The 15,347-nt window shown below is 40.3% G+C and overlaps 1 protein-coding gene across 3 annotated transcripts in view; it reads right to left on the reverse strand.

Annotated features, from left to right (window-relative positions):
- Positions 1 to 15,347, reverse strand: part of XRCC4 (X-ray repair cross complementing 4) — a 141,729-nt gene that overhangs the window by 50,531 nt on the left and 75,851 nt on the right. For all 3 annotated transcript variants that reach the window (XM_015653555.3, XM_033511373.1, XM_015653554.3), the window contains exon 7: positions 3,745 to 3,883. In XM_015653555.3, the coding sequence (XP_015509041.1) occupies positions 3,745 to 3,883 (139 nt within the window). The remainder of the gene's footprint in view (positions 1 to 3,744; positions 3,884 to 15,347) is intronic.

Genomic DNA, 15,347 nt, shown 5'->3' on the forward strand with positions numbered 1-15,347 from the left:
AAAGATCCTTTATTAGCAAAAAAAGAAAGACAGAAATAAAAAGATTTTGTTTTTCTTAACTCATTAAAAAAACCCCAAAAGCCAATTTTGATAAATCGAAGTGGAAAGATGTAAGTTGCACTAGAAATGGAATCTTTTTCCTGATTTATTTTTATTTTAGTGTAGAGACTCCATCTCTGTTCCACAGTAGTCTGTGACAATGACTTTGCCCAATGACTGGTCTGTTCAATAACTACACTTCATTCTTAAAATTATATTACAAATTTTGCCATCCTCAGTAGGTACTATCTGCTCTCAAGTAGCTCCCAACACTTTTAAAGTGAAAATATTATAGAAACATCCAATTATTTAGAGGATTGAGGCTGACAGGCCACACAGCTAAGCCTCTGTATTGAATGCATATTCCACACAGCTAATAGTGCCATTCATATGCAGCCCCCAAAGAGATTTGGGTAATGCCTCAATAACCATAACTTCTAACTGTGGGTTGGGAATGCTCTTATTATTATTTTTTTTTTTTTCTCCTCCAATTACATAATGCAAATTGTGAAAAGCAGAATTTGCATCTTAAGTTGACTGCTATATTATCTCTGCCTTGCACCTTAGGAAATTGCCAGATATTAAGTTATAGTCAGAGCTGCACCAAGACCATCACAGTTTACTGGAATCAGAATAATTTTATTTTACTTCCTGGCTCAATTGTCTTCTGAAAAGCAAGATCTACTTTTTTGTCTTTGCATATATTTAAAATGTGTAAATTAAGAGCCATAGGTCAGCTGTTATTAACTAAAAGTAACATCTGTCTGCCTAAAGAAGTATTTCCTTTCACTGGATATCTAAGACTTAAGAATAACCTGCTAGAGAGCTGGATAAACCTCATTCTTGGCAGCTGGCTGACCCACTAATTATTCTAAATTTCTACTTTATCCTAAAGTACATCTTTATTTCAGCAAATAATTAAACAGTTCATTTAGCGACCTTGTTCCACATATCCTAGTTCAGTTCCTTGCTGCTCTCATGGCTACTTTCACTAAGCTTAATATTATCCAAAGCACATTGCCAAGTTTCATTAAAAATGTTGATTTAGCACTTGAATAAATTGCCACAGTAATACTAGATGTCCATATGGATAAATACAATTCAACTCCTTTTCCTGCCACTGCACCCACACACAAAGCATGAGGAAGGCAGCACTCCTTTTGCTCTAATTTCTGAGTCAAACATATTTTTATTTGCATTCTTCTGAGTACTTTTGGCCATATCCAAGGATATCTTTTCCTTCCAAGGAGTAGAGAATTGCCACACAACTAGCCTCAACATCCATAAATCCAAAATATTTGCAGAAGTAGAATCCTTTAAGTTTTGATGGCTTAGTATTTACTCTTAAGAAAAATGCTGCTTTCTTAGAATACTGCGACATCTTTTGAGAAGTAGATAAAAGTAAAGTAACTTTTCTTAAAAGTTATGACACAACTTTTCTTACGTGGTAACACCGTTGAAAAACACTGTGTTTAAAAAAAAAACAACAATCTGAAAGGCAAGGGGAAAAAGAAAACCTTGGATGGTTTCCTTAGCTAAAGAGGTATTTTTAATTCCTTTTTCTTGTTTTTGGATCTTCTTTAGGATTCAGCTTTAGGGCAGGCTCGTGGTGCTGGGTTTGTGGCAGCGCTCCCCTCGCCTGGAGAGCGTGGCTGGTGAAGTCACCAAAAACTCCACGTGGGAAATAACTCCAAACAAGCTCTATTTGCTACAGCAAGAACTGTGGGAGAGGGTTTTGTGTGACTTGGCCTGGAAGCATTCACATTTGTATTTAGATTTGTGTTCACACTGAGGAGGCAGCCCTGGCTGCAGGTCTCAGCAGGAGAGCCCAGGAGCGAGGGAGGACTCCTTGGTGCACCTGCAGACGTGATCAGGACATCAGTTCAAACCTGGCACTTGATCCCAGAGCACCACAGCATGCTCTCCATCCCCCTGTTTGCCATGGAGCACTCCCAGAGGTGAAGGAATTTCCAGGTTCACTTCCCCCACTGCCACGCCTTTGCTTGGATAAATAATTTTTAGTTTTTTTTAATTTCTTTTTTTCTCTTTTTGCTCAGTGACACAATACTGGAGAACATTTTGGGCAGGACCCCAAGGTGCTGCCAGCTCAAGGTAAAGCCCTTTGCAGCACCCAAGGATCTGGCATTCCATCAGCACAAATTACTGGAGTAATTAAAAACTACTCCATAAAAAGAACACCTATATTTGAGAACTGGATCACGGTGCTAATTCTGCATCTCCCCACTTTTTTGACAGGCTGAAGAGAAATGAAAATTATTAGCCAAGCAAATTGAGTGAAAACTTGATTAGCAGCTGGCAAAAGACTTCAGATGGAGCTCAGAAACTTCAGTGATGTTGAGAAAAAATAACCAGCAAAGTGGAAATTATTTCAGTTCAGTTTTTGTAATGTTTCAGGTAAACGGGGATATTTCCTATCTTCTTATTTAAGAACTAAATATTATATAAATTTATATAAATATTATCTAAGAATTTAATAAGAATTGCCACTGCCACATAAAGTGCAAAACAGAAAAATGGAGATACAGACTGATAGAATGGATGTCCCATATGATCTCAAAACAAAACCAATTATGTTATAGCCAGCAAGAAGAATCACTCTTTAGATTCAGCCTTGACTCAATCTGTAAATAGAGTAGGAATTCTTTGCACAAACAAAAATCATAATGTTGCTCTGTTTCTACTAAAATTTGCCTTATTTCAAAGAACTACAACAAAAATATCATTATCTTCTTAGTTGTCCCCCTGCACACAGGACTCTATTCATAAATAGACAATTACTCAGCCCAGGGCCTCTGTATATTTGCAGTATTTTGCCTCCATAGGTTTTCCTTCAACAACCAATGTCAAATAAAATGAACCTGAATTTCAGGCACAGGTAGGCTGCTAAAATCAAACTGACCAAATACAATGGGAAAAAGGCATTTTCCATTGCAATGGACTGCAATGTGAAAGAAGAAAAAAGCAAAGTCTGCTTTCTCTACATATTTCTATGCCTAAAAAAATTGCAATTTTTAAACTCATAAAACAGGGTTGTAAATTCAAACATTCCTGGCTGGCGTCAAACCACAACTTCTACGTCAAAATGAGATAATTCTCCTGCTGATTTAAACAGAAATCTTTGCTAATCATGGGAAATGTCTTTGTAATCTGCTTGTGTCCAACAGTAAATGGCTGTTTAAAGACAATCCATGGAATATTACAGATAAAAAGATAAAAAAAGAAAATATGTATTTTCAAATGTAATTTGCCATACATTTAGGGAAAAAAATTGGTGTTTTTGAAGAAAATACTACCAATCCCACAGCAGCTCTGAGGTAACTATAAGAACCTTCCACAACACAAGGAAATATTTCCAGAAGTTGAAATGGACGTAAGAAAAATACTTTCAAGTGTTACAAATCCCAACCCCCTTTGTGTTCTAAGAGCAAACTATTTTTTTTCGCCTGGAGACTTCATTTTCAGAAAAAAATCTATTAATCTATTAAAGATTCATCTATTAATCTATTAAAGATGGAACTGAGAGGTGATTTCTTTCCACTGGAATCCCCAAGGCAGAACCTCAGGGTGGTGAGGTTGGAACCTCCTGCACCAGAGGCTGCCCGTGCCCAGCTGGGTTTGGAGTCCCATGAACCTGGTGAGGTCTGTGAACATAAAAACATTTCAATACATTTAAAACCTGCTTACTTTTCCTGCTCTGCCTCGTAAGCAGCCACCTTAGCTCCTGTCCCTGCAGGCTTTGCTGTCCTCTGCCTTCGTTTTCTCCTTGGAGCTGGGTCCATGATGTCTGGGCTGCCCAGGAGGGAGGAATCCCTTCGTTCCAGAGCTGCCAAGAGGAAAAAACAACCAAGGTCAAAAGAAATCTAACATTTGAGATCTTTCAAGACAACCCTTAAAGTGTTTCTTCTCTGTGTCTTTCTTACAGAAATCTCCATAGTCCCAGGATGGTCTCAGGACTGGGAGAAGTTTGTGGCATAAAGGCAGGTTCAAAAAGAGTGAATTTAAACTAGGAAGATAATCTTTCCTTGGTACCTCTTTGTAGCCACTGGAGAGAAAGGCCAAATTGGACAATCTGTCTGGATTTTCACTGCCTCCTCTGCTGATGCTGAGTGAAGCAGGCTCTGTCCAGGTTCATCTACCTATTTAAATTACCATGTAAATTCATAAAATATGCTTTATCTATACTTAAACAACAAACCCCTCTCCACGTTGACAATTACCTACTCAAAACTCAAATGTCAATGCAGACAGATCTTTCCTCAAGCTAAAAAAAACAAAACCAAAACAAAACACAAAACCTACTATGGTTATGCAGACATTTTTATTCCAGCTATCAACAAGCTGCAGTGTATTTTCATTTGGTATGCCTGCTTTCAAAGTGAAATCTTTAGTTACCTATAATTTTCAAGACAATGATATCCAGAACAGTACAAACTTCAGTAGAAATATATTAAATAATAATGGGGTGGCTGAGGCTGAAGCTTTTGGGGTCACTTTCCTGTTTAATATGTTTGTTTGCATTTTAGGGTGGTTTAATCCTCACGGGGATGAAAGATGCCATAATTTGAGACTCAAATGGTTTTCACAGAAAGTAAATAATAACAAGTCCTCTTTCCCCATCCCTTTCACAATGGTTACCCACGTGTGCTGAAAATGAAGCAGGGAGGTAACACACAGCCCACAAGTGGCATTTTCACTGTTTCTCAGAGAAACATGTGTTTCTGGCCAAGAACATTGATAAATTTATCAGAGGCTCCCCAGAGCCTCTGCTCAGAGTGAGGCACATGCTTTACATTTAATAATAGTAAATATTCACCAGCAGGCACTACACTGCATCACAGACTTGCAGATATTTGCAGGGTGACAACAGGCATTAGCTGACATATTTCCCAGGCACAAGCTAATTAACAAGTTCCAAAGTCCAGCACAGACAAGATACATTCCTACAATAAATGCTGAGAAGGGTTAAACTACACTAACCATAAACCATTCTAAACTTTAACCAGATATGCATACTTTTCCAGTGTTAACTGATGAAAATACACTTGTGATAGTTACTCTTTACCTGTCTGGGGCAGTGTGTCCAACATTTGCACAAACACTGGTTTATATATTTCAACATCACTGCTCAAAGTTGGCCTCTTCATAATGAATACACACAGAACAGTTTGCTGTCAAGCACCCAACAAATCTGAATAATTGTACTATCATAACTGCTGTCCTTCCTTTTTGCTGTTCTCCTCCCACACCCTCTATTTTGGCCAAAGAGTAGATCCAGAGGTGAACCTCATATAGAAAATCTACATTTCCCTAACATAATAAAGAAATGTCTCTGTGTTTTCACCTGTGCAATGTGCACTGGTGATCATAGCCCTCATGCCCAGTAACAGAATTCTTCTGTGTCTAAAACAAATTTTAAAAAGACATTTTTTTTTTCTTCTTATTCTTTTTCTAAAAAAATAATTTCTTTTAATTATAGCAAAAGAAAGGCTTCTCGTTCAGGCAGCCCAGAATTCAATCTCACAAACAGCAGCAGACTGGCTCGTGGGTGAGGGTTGATCACCACAGGTTTGGGGATTTTTGTTGCATTTGTTTCTTTCTTTTAGGCTAAAACTCTCAGGATTGCTGAAGAAAAGATGGAATGCACTTGACTCCCACAGTACCATGCATCACCGCTGGGCTCTAAACACACACCCACTACTGCTGCCCAAAAATAATTCCCACTAATGAATTCATTTATAGCACTTGAGTAAAAGCCAAAGAAAGCTTCAGCAGAATACTGCTCATTGCTCAACGTAAAAATCTTCTGGAAAAATGAGAGACAGCCTTAGGCACAAGCCTAGCTTTTTCATTCTGAAAATATTTTCTGTCTAAATTTAAGCAACGTTTTAAGGAGGGAAAGATCCTCGTGAAAATAAATTTTCTACTTTTATGTTACGTAATTCAGTATGAAGGGTTGTTATACCTATGAGAGGAATGGTAGCAATTTAAACACAGACAAGAGTACTGTTGGATGAAAAACAGTAATTAAACCTCCTACACCAAACATTGATTAGGAAAAGAAAATATTCCCAGCAGAGAACATACTTCCTGCAAGAAAATAAGATTGATAAGAGAGCAAGAAGGGGATCGTGGTTCAAGTACTGGAAGAATATTTGTGCCAAGAAGATTAAAGACTTTAAATAAAAACTCCTGCAGGTTGGAGGGCTTTTCCTTGTTTTGGGGGTCCTCTTCTGTAACTTTGAAGAGTGATGTTATTTGGTTGAGGGAGTTTTTCCAGTAGGGTATTCCAGAAAATAACTGAAAATTAAAAATAGCTGTCATTGGTTTGGAAGAACCAGGATGAAATTAAATCAAGGCAGCCCCTCAGTGTTGGGGACCTGGAAACAGAATATGCCTTAAATACAGAAAAACTCTGAAAAACACAGAAAAAAAAAAGTCAGGACTCTTCCTCGAGACATTTGGAAATACAGCCTCAGGATCTCTGAAACAACAGAGATTAATTTCTGCAGCCTAGTTACAGGCAGGCAGTCCTGATAGATTTCACAATATACTTCTGCATTACTTTATTTTGAAATACAGAAGTCAATTGTTTAAAAATAAATACTTTCCAATCTGACATATCCACCTTTCAGTCTGAAAAAAACAACAACTCTGTGCCTCTTCATTTGTGTATACCAGGAAAACATATTTTCACTTCTAATGAAAATCCTACAGCATTGACTTGTCTAATTATTCATGAGAGTGTCACCAAGAAAACAGGATCCAGATCCTCTCAGTACAGCAGTAAAGGGCTAAAATCAGCACCAAAAGCATGGTTTTGCCATAAAAAACATAAACAGGGACCAAAGCAAGCAAAAAGCAATCAGAAGTTTTCCAAAACTGAGGAATTTGTCTACAATAACCTAACTTCACACAGTTAGAATACACAACCTCAGTTATGAATAATGGACCACAGGCAAGAAAAAAAGCTGCAATTAATCAGATTTTACCCACAGGAAATTCAGTCACAGATATTATTTCTCTTCATCTTGCTGTTATATAGACAAATGATTAAATGGATTCAAGGAATGTTCATAGTCTCAGCCTGTACCACTAAATGAAATGTATTTTGTTTGATCACAATAAAGAACTTGCAGTTATTAAAAAAAAACCAAACAACAAAAACAAAAAAACAAGCTTTTCCAGATTGTATAGAACAGGAAATATTTCTAAAGGACACAGGCATTTATTCTGAAGACAAGCCTTTATTTAAAATTATCTCCTATCCTAGAGATTTCATCAACAGCAAGACAGAATTCTGACAATTTTAATTTCTCTTCTGCATGAAAATAAAGACTTAGGAAAATTTGTTCAGACTTTCAGATATTAACACTACTGTAGCTCCCCAAAATTCCACCCAGAGCCCTCCTGTTAGCAGAACTCCCTGGCTGAATTCTGCCTAGCTCCAGGCAGAATGTGTTGCTCCGTGGAATTAATCAGCTGAACTTCCAAGTTCTGCTCTTTAATGAGGCTGATGATTTAATGTAAAGCAGTACTAGACAAAATGGGCTGAGAGGTGGCCACAAAACCATCACCTGGAGAGCACCAGGGCTGCCTGTCAGCGCTGTCCCCCAAGCTGCCAGAGAAAGGAAAAGGCAGAAGGAGGAAGCAGAACTCATCACTTTAATCCCTGGCTGCAGCGTAACTCCAGCAATTTCGCGGTTTCTCAATCCCAGCATAATTCCCCAGGGATCACCGTGGCTGATGGTAATTAGCATCCCTTTGACAGCCTCAGCAGAGCCCTCTAAATGAATGGGTATGGAAATTAACACATCCCAGGGATGCAAAGGCAGTATCTGCAAAGCAGGATTAAGTCATTCCTGACAGGCAATTGAGGAAACACCATTCCTACCTCCGTGTTCACAGATCCTGGCATTTTTCATGAGAAATAGATCTATTTGGGTCACTCAGAGATATTAAACACTGCTGTTTACAGTCCATGCATCTGCTTCAGTGAAAGCAACAGGAATATGTCACTATATTAATTTTTAGGAAAACAATGAGAGCCATTCCCCATTCCCTTTGTCCTGCCCCTACTGTATATTTAATTCTTTGTATAAATTTGGGTTTACTGTACCGTAATCCCCTGGGGGCAAGAGGCAGTTGAGACAGAGGTTCTGTAAATTCTCTGTCAGCTGGTTGTTAACGTTTATTTTCACAAAGAATATCTCCATGGGAAGTGTTTATGAAGACACATTTTAAAACAACTCCAGCAAAAAGTTTAGATCCAGCTATACAAAATTTATAAATTGTAGTCAGCTCAGTAAGGAAGTTTACATTTTACCCTAGCAGGCTGTATTACCACTGAGTTTTCTACTTGCAAAGTCTATTCTTTTCCTGACATCACCCTTTTCTAAAAGATTTTTAAATGAAGCACTTGAATTAAAACAAACAAACAAACAAACAAACAAACAAAACCAAAAAAAACCCCAAACCAAACAAAGAACCCCACACAAAACAAACCAAACAAAAAATCTCACAGAAAACGTGCTCATTTCAAACATGCAGGGAAACAAATCAAGTTATGGTAAAATCTGTTTGCCAGAAGAAGGTTTCCTTTTCAATGATTATTTATTGGGGATTTATTTATTAGGGATAACTCAGACGTGCCATCCCACATTGTCTCGAAACTACATGGCACAGGAAAATAGGGTAAATTTGACACACAAATAGTAAGCTTGGCCAGGGAGCATGAAAAAGTCTCTTTCCATCTATCAAAATACAAGAGGGTAAAAAAAGAATGCCTTTTACACATCTCCAAGAGACTCTGAGGGAGCTCATTAATTTTAATCATTGAAACCATGATCTGTAATAGAAATCCCTCTTTTTGAAAAGGCCTTGAGAAGGGAAATTTCAATGAACCACATAATCAGATGAGAGATACTAACTTTCAATAATCCACACCAATGTGTTTTTGCCAAACACACTTCACTAGTATTGTAATTCCAAAAAAGCCTCTGCTTACAAGCACTGCTGAAGGTTTTGATTTTGCTTGAAAATACTACAAATTTGTAGTGTCTCTAGCCCCTGAGCATCAAGGGAAAGCTCTGGGATGTGCTCAGATCTTCCTTGATGTGGGTCAGGCAGAGGCAGCATTTTGCAATTCCAGTTTGGACACCTAAAAATCTCCTAACAATTAATAGATTAAGAATTGTTTCCCCTGCTTTATTGTCCATGGGTGCCTGACAGAAGCAGCACCAAAGCTGGTGGCTCGGATGTTGTGCTGCTTTTTTGGGCTTGGCCAGGGGCTGTTTGGGGGCAAGCTTTAGGCTGATCAGCTTTTTGACAACCCTGATTTACTGCAGGAGCCTTTCCTCCCTCTCTGGCCCTCGGATCTTCTCAAACCTCCGTGTTAAAGGCTGATTTTCTGTGCTGTCATCCAGCACACAAGCACTTCCAAATTCAGGCATCAGCACCAAAAAGGTCGCGGTTTGAAAAGGTTTGGATGAGCTCAGTGTCCCGGGTGTGACTGTTTGCTGGAGTCATCCTCTGGGCTCCTGGGATGTCCCATCTGGATCATCTGAACCACCCAGGGTGGAGGTAGGAGGCTTCTGGACATAACTCCCAGGAGGCATGAAGCACCAGGCAGGTCGAGTAAACAAAACAACAAAGCAGGCAGACACAAGAGCTGAAATCACAGAGGCCACAGGAAGCTTTGGGAAAGATCTCAGCGCTGTGATGTCTCAATTCAACGTGAGGCAGTGGAGCCCAGAGTAATTTCTCAGCAGGCTCGTAAAGCATAATAAACCTCATGCCTGGAATTCCATCATTTTTGCTCAGCTGGGATTTTCTGGTGTCTGAGCTGATGTTGCTCAGCCCACCCAGCAGATCCAGGCCCTGGCACCAGCAGTGGTGGCTTCCAATGATTATCCCACATATGTCAGAAATCCTTATTATCCCCAATCCCTGGCTGTGTGGATGTGGAGCCCAAGGCCTGAAAGTCACTCCTAAAGAAGAATGTGAATAAGCAACATTATTTACCTATTTCAAACCAAGTAAGTGATTATTTTGTTAACCTTTATGCAGTCATAAAACCACAGAATTTTGGATTGGTTTGGGCTGAAATGAATCTTAAAGCTCACCCATCCCATCCCTGCCATGGACACCACCTTCCACTGTGCCAGGGTACCCCAAGCCCCATCCAACCTGGCCTGGGAGATTTTTGGGGACACTTTTGGGGACTCCACAACCTCTGCAGCTAGCAGTCACCTGTGCTGCTACTTGGAATAGTGAAGGTACGTAACATATTTGTTCATGACCACTATTGGAAAAGGGCTTCTGGACTAATACCAACAGTAAGTGTCAAACCCCTTTCATGTAGTGAGAGCTGCTGCTACTCCTGTGGTAGATTCTCACTCAGTATGTCATGGATGGAGAAATACACAACAGTGACTGCAAGACTTGTAGAAAATAAAGCCTTTTGACTTTATTCAACTTTATTTTGAGGTTCTGAGCCAGCAGTGTAGCCAAAGGCCAATGGCCCCTGACCTGTATCAAGAAATGTGGCAACAGGAGAAGGGCAGTGCCTGTCCCTGTGCTGGCACTGCTGAGGCCACACCTCGAGTGCCCAGGGCAGGGAACGGAGCTGGGAAGGGGCTGGAGAATTCCTGAGGGAGCTGGGAAGGGGCTGGAGAATTCCTGAGGGAGCTGGGAAGGGGCTGGAGAATTCCTGAGGGAGCTGGGAAGGGGCTCAGCCTGGAGAAAAGGAGGCTCAGGGGAAATTTCTGGCTCTGCACAAGTCCCTGGCAGGAGGGGACAGCCAGGGGAATTTGGGATCTGCTCCCAGGAACAGGGACAGGAGGAGAGGGAACGGCCTCAGGCTGGGCCAGGGGAGGCTCAGGGTGGACAGCAGCAGGAATTTCCCCATGGAAAGGGAGCTCAGGCCCTGGAACTGCCCAGGGAGGGTTGGATCCCATCCCTGGAGGTGTCCAGGGAGGGGCTGGAGGTGGCACTGGGTGCTCCGGGTTGGGGACAAGGTGGGGATTTGGCACAGCTGGGACTCCATGGCCTTGGAGATCTTTTCCAACCAAAATAAACGATTCTGTGATTCCATCACTTGCTAAATTCATTTTCTTATTTCTGTGGAACAAGCAGTGGGCTGCCCTGGTGCTTGAACTCCCTTTGTGAGGATCACCATCCCGACACACAGTGCATTCCCTGAGAACCCCACGGGAATCTTGAGGACAGAGAGATTTCCCCCAGTGTACCAAAGGCAGCCTTAAAAACCAAGTGTGAGCTGCACTCGGGGCTTCCCCCCGGTGCCCTGGAGCTCCTCTGCCACAAGAATGATTTCTTTCCCCATTAAACAACCTTTGAGGAAATCAATACAACTCAAGGGAGGACATAACTCTGGAAAATGTATGTTTTCATAATGATGGCATTTCGTGGTGGATAAATTAGTAACCTCTACCAAAAACTTGATCATGTTGTACTTATAAGCCTAAGGCTTTTTCATTTGTGTTACACATCCCGGTTTTTTGTATTATAGATATTCCTACTTTAGGTTGAGAAAACATTTCAGGTGGAAAAATCTGAAATAAAAACCTATTTAAATGGGAACTTTGCTAGCCTGTATTTCACTATATATTTGTAAGGAAGCACAAAAACATTTAAACAAACACTACATTCAGAACAGAGGGTATTTAGCTGCTTATTTATACAGCAACATAAATACATGGTGCTATTTTAGAGATAAAATAGCAACATAAATATGTGGCACTATATCTTTTAGAGAAAAAGACAGATTTAAAGCTTTAAAATAACCCACTCTAAAATCAGTCAGTGACACGAGACCTATGCCCCCTCCACAACAACACACAGCTTTAACCCTGGAACACAAATCAGCCACTTTAAAACTGTCCTTACATGTGAACACACAGAATTAATGACAGCACAGAGCCTAATCACTCAAAATGTCACTGTCAAAGGACAAAAATCGAGATGAGGAAAAGGGAAATGGTGATTCCTGGTGTGGGCAGGCACGAGGAGAAGGCCAGTGTGGCTGAGGAAGGCTCAGACATGAGAAAGACCTGTGATCTAATGGCCCACGAGCCACTCTGATGGCCAGTGTGACTCTCCAGCATGTGAAAGATTATAAAGTGTGCCCACAACCCTTCAGTCAGTGCTGATGGAGAACAGCTGAGAGGGAAAAGCCTAATTATTGTCCCAAACAGTGCTTCTGACAGAACCAAAGGCGAAGTCGACATTGTGAACTAATTAAGGAAACAAATTTATACATTAAATGCGTTTTGGGCTTTCAAAAATCTTTATTTAAAGTACTTTAAAGATTAAATCACTGCCCTAAGTATTCAATGTCTTGAAAAATGAAGTGACAAAATGGGAAGTTCAACATGAACTTCAGGAAAACCAAGCCCTGCCCCAGCATCCTCCACAGTTCAGCGATGATCATCAAAAATTTTAAAGCCTGTGAGATTTTGTACTGTCTGCTTTTATATCCGTTCTCCTTTTCTTCCCCTGCCTTTAGCAAACTTTGAGACAACCTGAGGAGACTGTGGTGACTGGTAAAAGCAGATCATTGCCCAGAAAGTGACAGAATTATTTGAAGCCCCTTCCTTCTCAAAGACTGTTCCATGAAAGCTCACACCCTTTCCAAATTCTTTCCAGCAGAAGTGATTTTTGGAATATTTATACTGTGCTATTTGTATGTATAGACATTATTTTTTTGCCCCGAATTTAACAAGCTTTAGATCTTTTATTTCCACTGTATGTTTCTGAATTTTGCATAACCAGCTGATACAGTCCCAAACTCTGTTGTGCATTTTCCTGTATTTGCTGTGCAATAAGCAAGCTGAGCTGAAGTCTTACACATCATTCCCTAGGAACCAAGTTCTATTTACACTATTACCTTTCTGGACCCATTTATTTCTCTTGAAATCAATATAAAACCTCCCCTAAATAAAAGACACACCATGAGTATTATCTACAAATTGCTGACAGCTCTCTGCCTTATTATTTTTTTTTGTCACACCGTATTCCTAAAAGGCTTTTCATGCTGTGAATTTAAAGACAGCATTTAAGATGTCATTATGGCATGTCTTTATATACAGCTGCCATTAAGGTCTTTGTAATGGATTTAGAAATGATGAACATGGAAGGTGCCTCAGTCAGACATGACATTAATGTTTTTATGGCAGATGCACTGGCACAATCTCAATCAACATCACGGGATAATTCTGCTTTGGAAAAATGCTACAGGTAATTCTGGTTGCCCTAAGAGGCTCTGAGGGTATATTTAAAGAATTTTAAAGATCTCAGTAAGTACTTTGAGAGCAGAAACACATTAATATTTATTACAACTCTTACTGAACAATGAATGTGAAACCCAGTCATGTGCAAGACGCTGATATATGGCAAAAAAAATTATCAATCAACAGGTCTCAATCAGAATCAAGAAGTTGGTTTAATCTGTAACAACTTCTATCTAGATGCTCTTAAACACTCACACAGACAATGAGGATATCATCCACATATTGCAGAATAACTCCTTTTGGCTCCTGTTTTTTCCACTCTTCTAATTCCTTTGCTAGCTGTTTTTCAAATATTGTTGGTTATTCTTGAAACCTTGAGGTGAAACTGTCCAAGTAAGCTGGCTTTTCCTTCCTCTCTCGGGATGTTCCCACTCAAAGCAAAGAGATCTTGGCTGTTTTAGTGCACAGGAATGCAGGAAAAGCATCCTTCAGGTCTATAGGATGCTTTTTAATCATTTTTCATTCATTGCGAACGGATTGTAACACTTGTGACAGGACCCCAGACCTGTTTTTCCTCACCAGGTCCTTGGACATCTGCAGGGCTCTCCTGGTCTGTCTGGGCTGTGACCACGAGCAAAGCCCAGCACTGAGAGGGCACAGCTGAGCTTCAGGAGAGGTGACACCACCCGTGGTGTCACACAGGGCATGGACAAGCTGGGATTGTTACCAAACCCCAGGGATTTTTTAGAGGGCCGTGGTGGAGATGAGTGGCAGAAGCCCATGGCAAACAAGCTGGTCCCAAGTCAGTCAGGCAGCAGGGATGCAGAGCCAGGATGCAGGGTGAGGTCAGACTCGGTACAGGACTGGCCCTGCTCCCCTGGGACCCACTAACTCTGGGATAGTCTTTCCATATGGCAAAAGCCTCAGTGAGAAAAAACAGGAGCACGCCCTGAGCTGGGCTCATGTTCCACGGATCCTCCCCCAGCCAACGTCCCCGAGAGCCACCAGGGCCAGGAGGCACCAGGAAAATTCTGTATTAAAATGGGAATGACAGAGGCTCCATCACCCAAACCCCCAAACCCACTTGGAAACACAAACCCCAAATATCCAAGCCCAGGAAAGGTGGAATTTTCTTCTGATAAAGAGTCTCCCTACTAAGTTTTGCTGATATGCAGAGTATCAGCTGCCTGAGGGATTATGTTGAAGGGTGAAACACCCTTACATAAAAGGGTGAAACACAGCCTAGACTGGCAAAACTTGATGCAATTCCTCTACCCCTCCATCAACGTGCAGTGATTCCAAAAAAAAAAAAACCAAAAAAAGATATCTATATATAGGGATAATTTATGGTTGCTTAATATTTCATGCAGGCTCAAAATATCTACATGCAAGAAGAAAATGCTTTTCTATATTTAATGTATTTTTGTAATTTCATTACACTGGGCAATTCTCATGCCCCTTTACCATCAAAAATTCATTTAAATTATTAAGGGCCTGTGGAAATTTTAAACACTTCCTGACATTTCTCCAAAACAACAGTTACTGTAATGGTAAGGTTTGATTACAAAAAGTAATACAGTCTCCCTCTAACTAAATAAAGCTTAGAGAAAATGGGATTTAAATACAAAGGGTGTGTAAACACACACTCCTTTTCCCACCACAACAAAACAGACTGGTTTAGACTGAAAAGAGTTTTTCCTCTGGCACCTTTTCTTGCTTCAGGAAAAATATCAAGGGATGATCACTGTGATGTAAACCACATGCTAAACTCTAGTGATGAAATTTTATAAAAACACAATGTTGTCAAAGAAAGAATGTCAGTGGGTTATTTCCAGATGAATTTGCTGAAGATGTTGGAAAGTATGCATGATTTTATGACTTTTTCTAGAGAAACAAGAGAAAAAAAGATGTGCAGGCTACAAAGACCTGAAGAATCAAGGTCACTAACAGTAAAAGCAGAATAAATTCACTAGGTTAAGCAGGTGATGTGTGGGATAACAGAAAGCCATCACAAGGTTCTATAAACCGAAAATATTGTAT

Source organism: Parus major, chromosome Z (genome assembly GCF_001522545.3).
Source record: "Parus major isolate Abel chromosome Z, Parus_major1.1, whole genome shotgun sequence".
NCBI lineage: Eukaryota > Metazoa > Chordata > Aves > Passeriformes > Paridae > Parus > Parus major.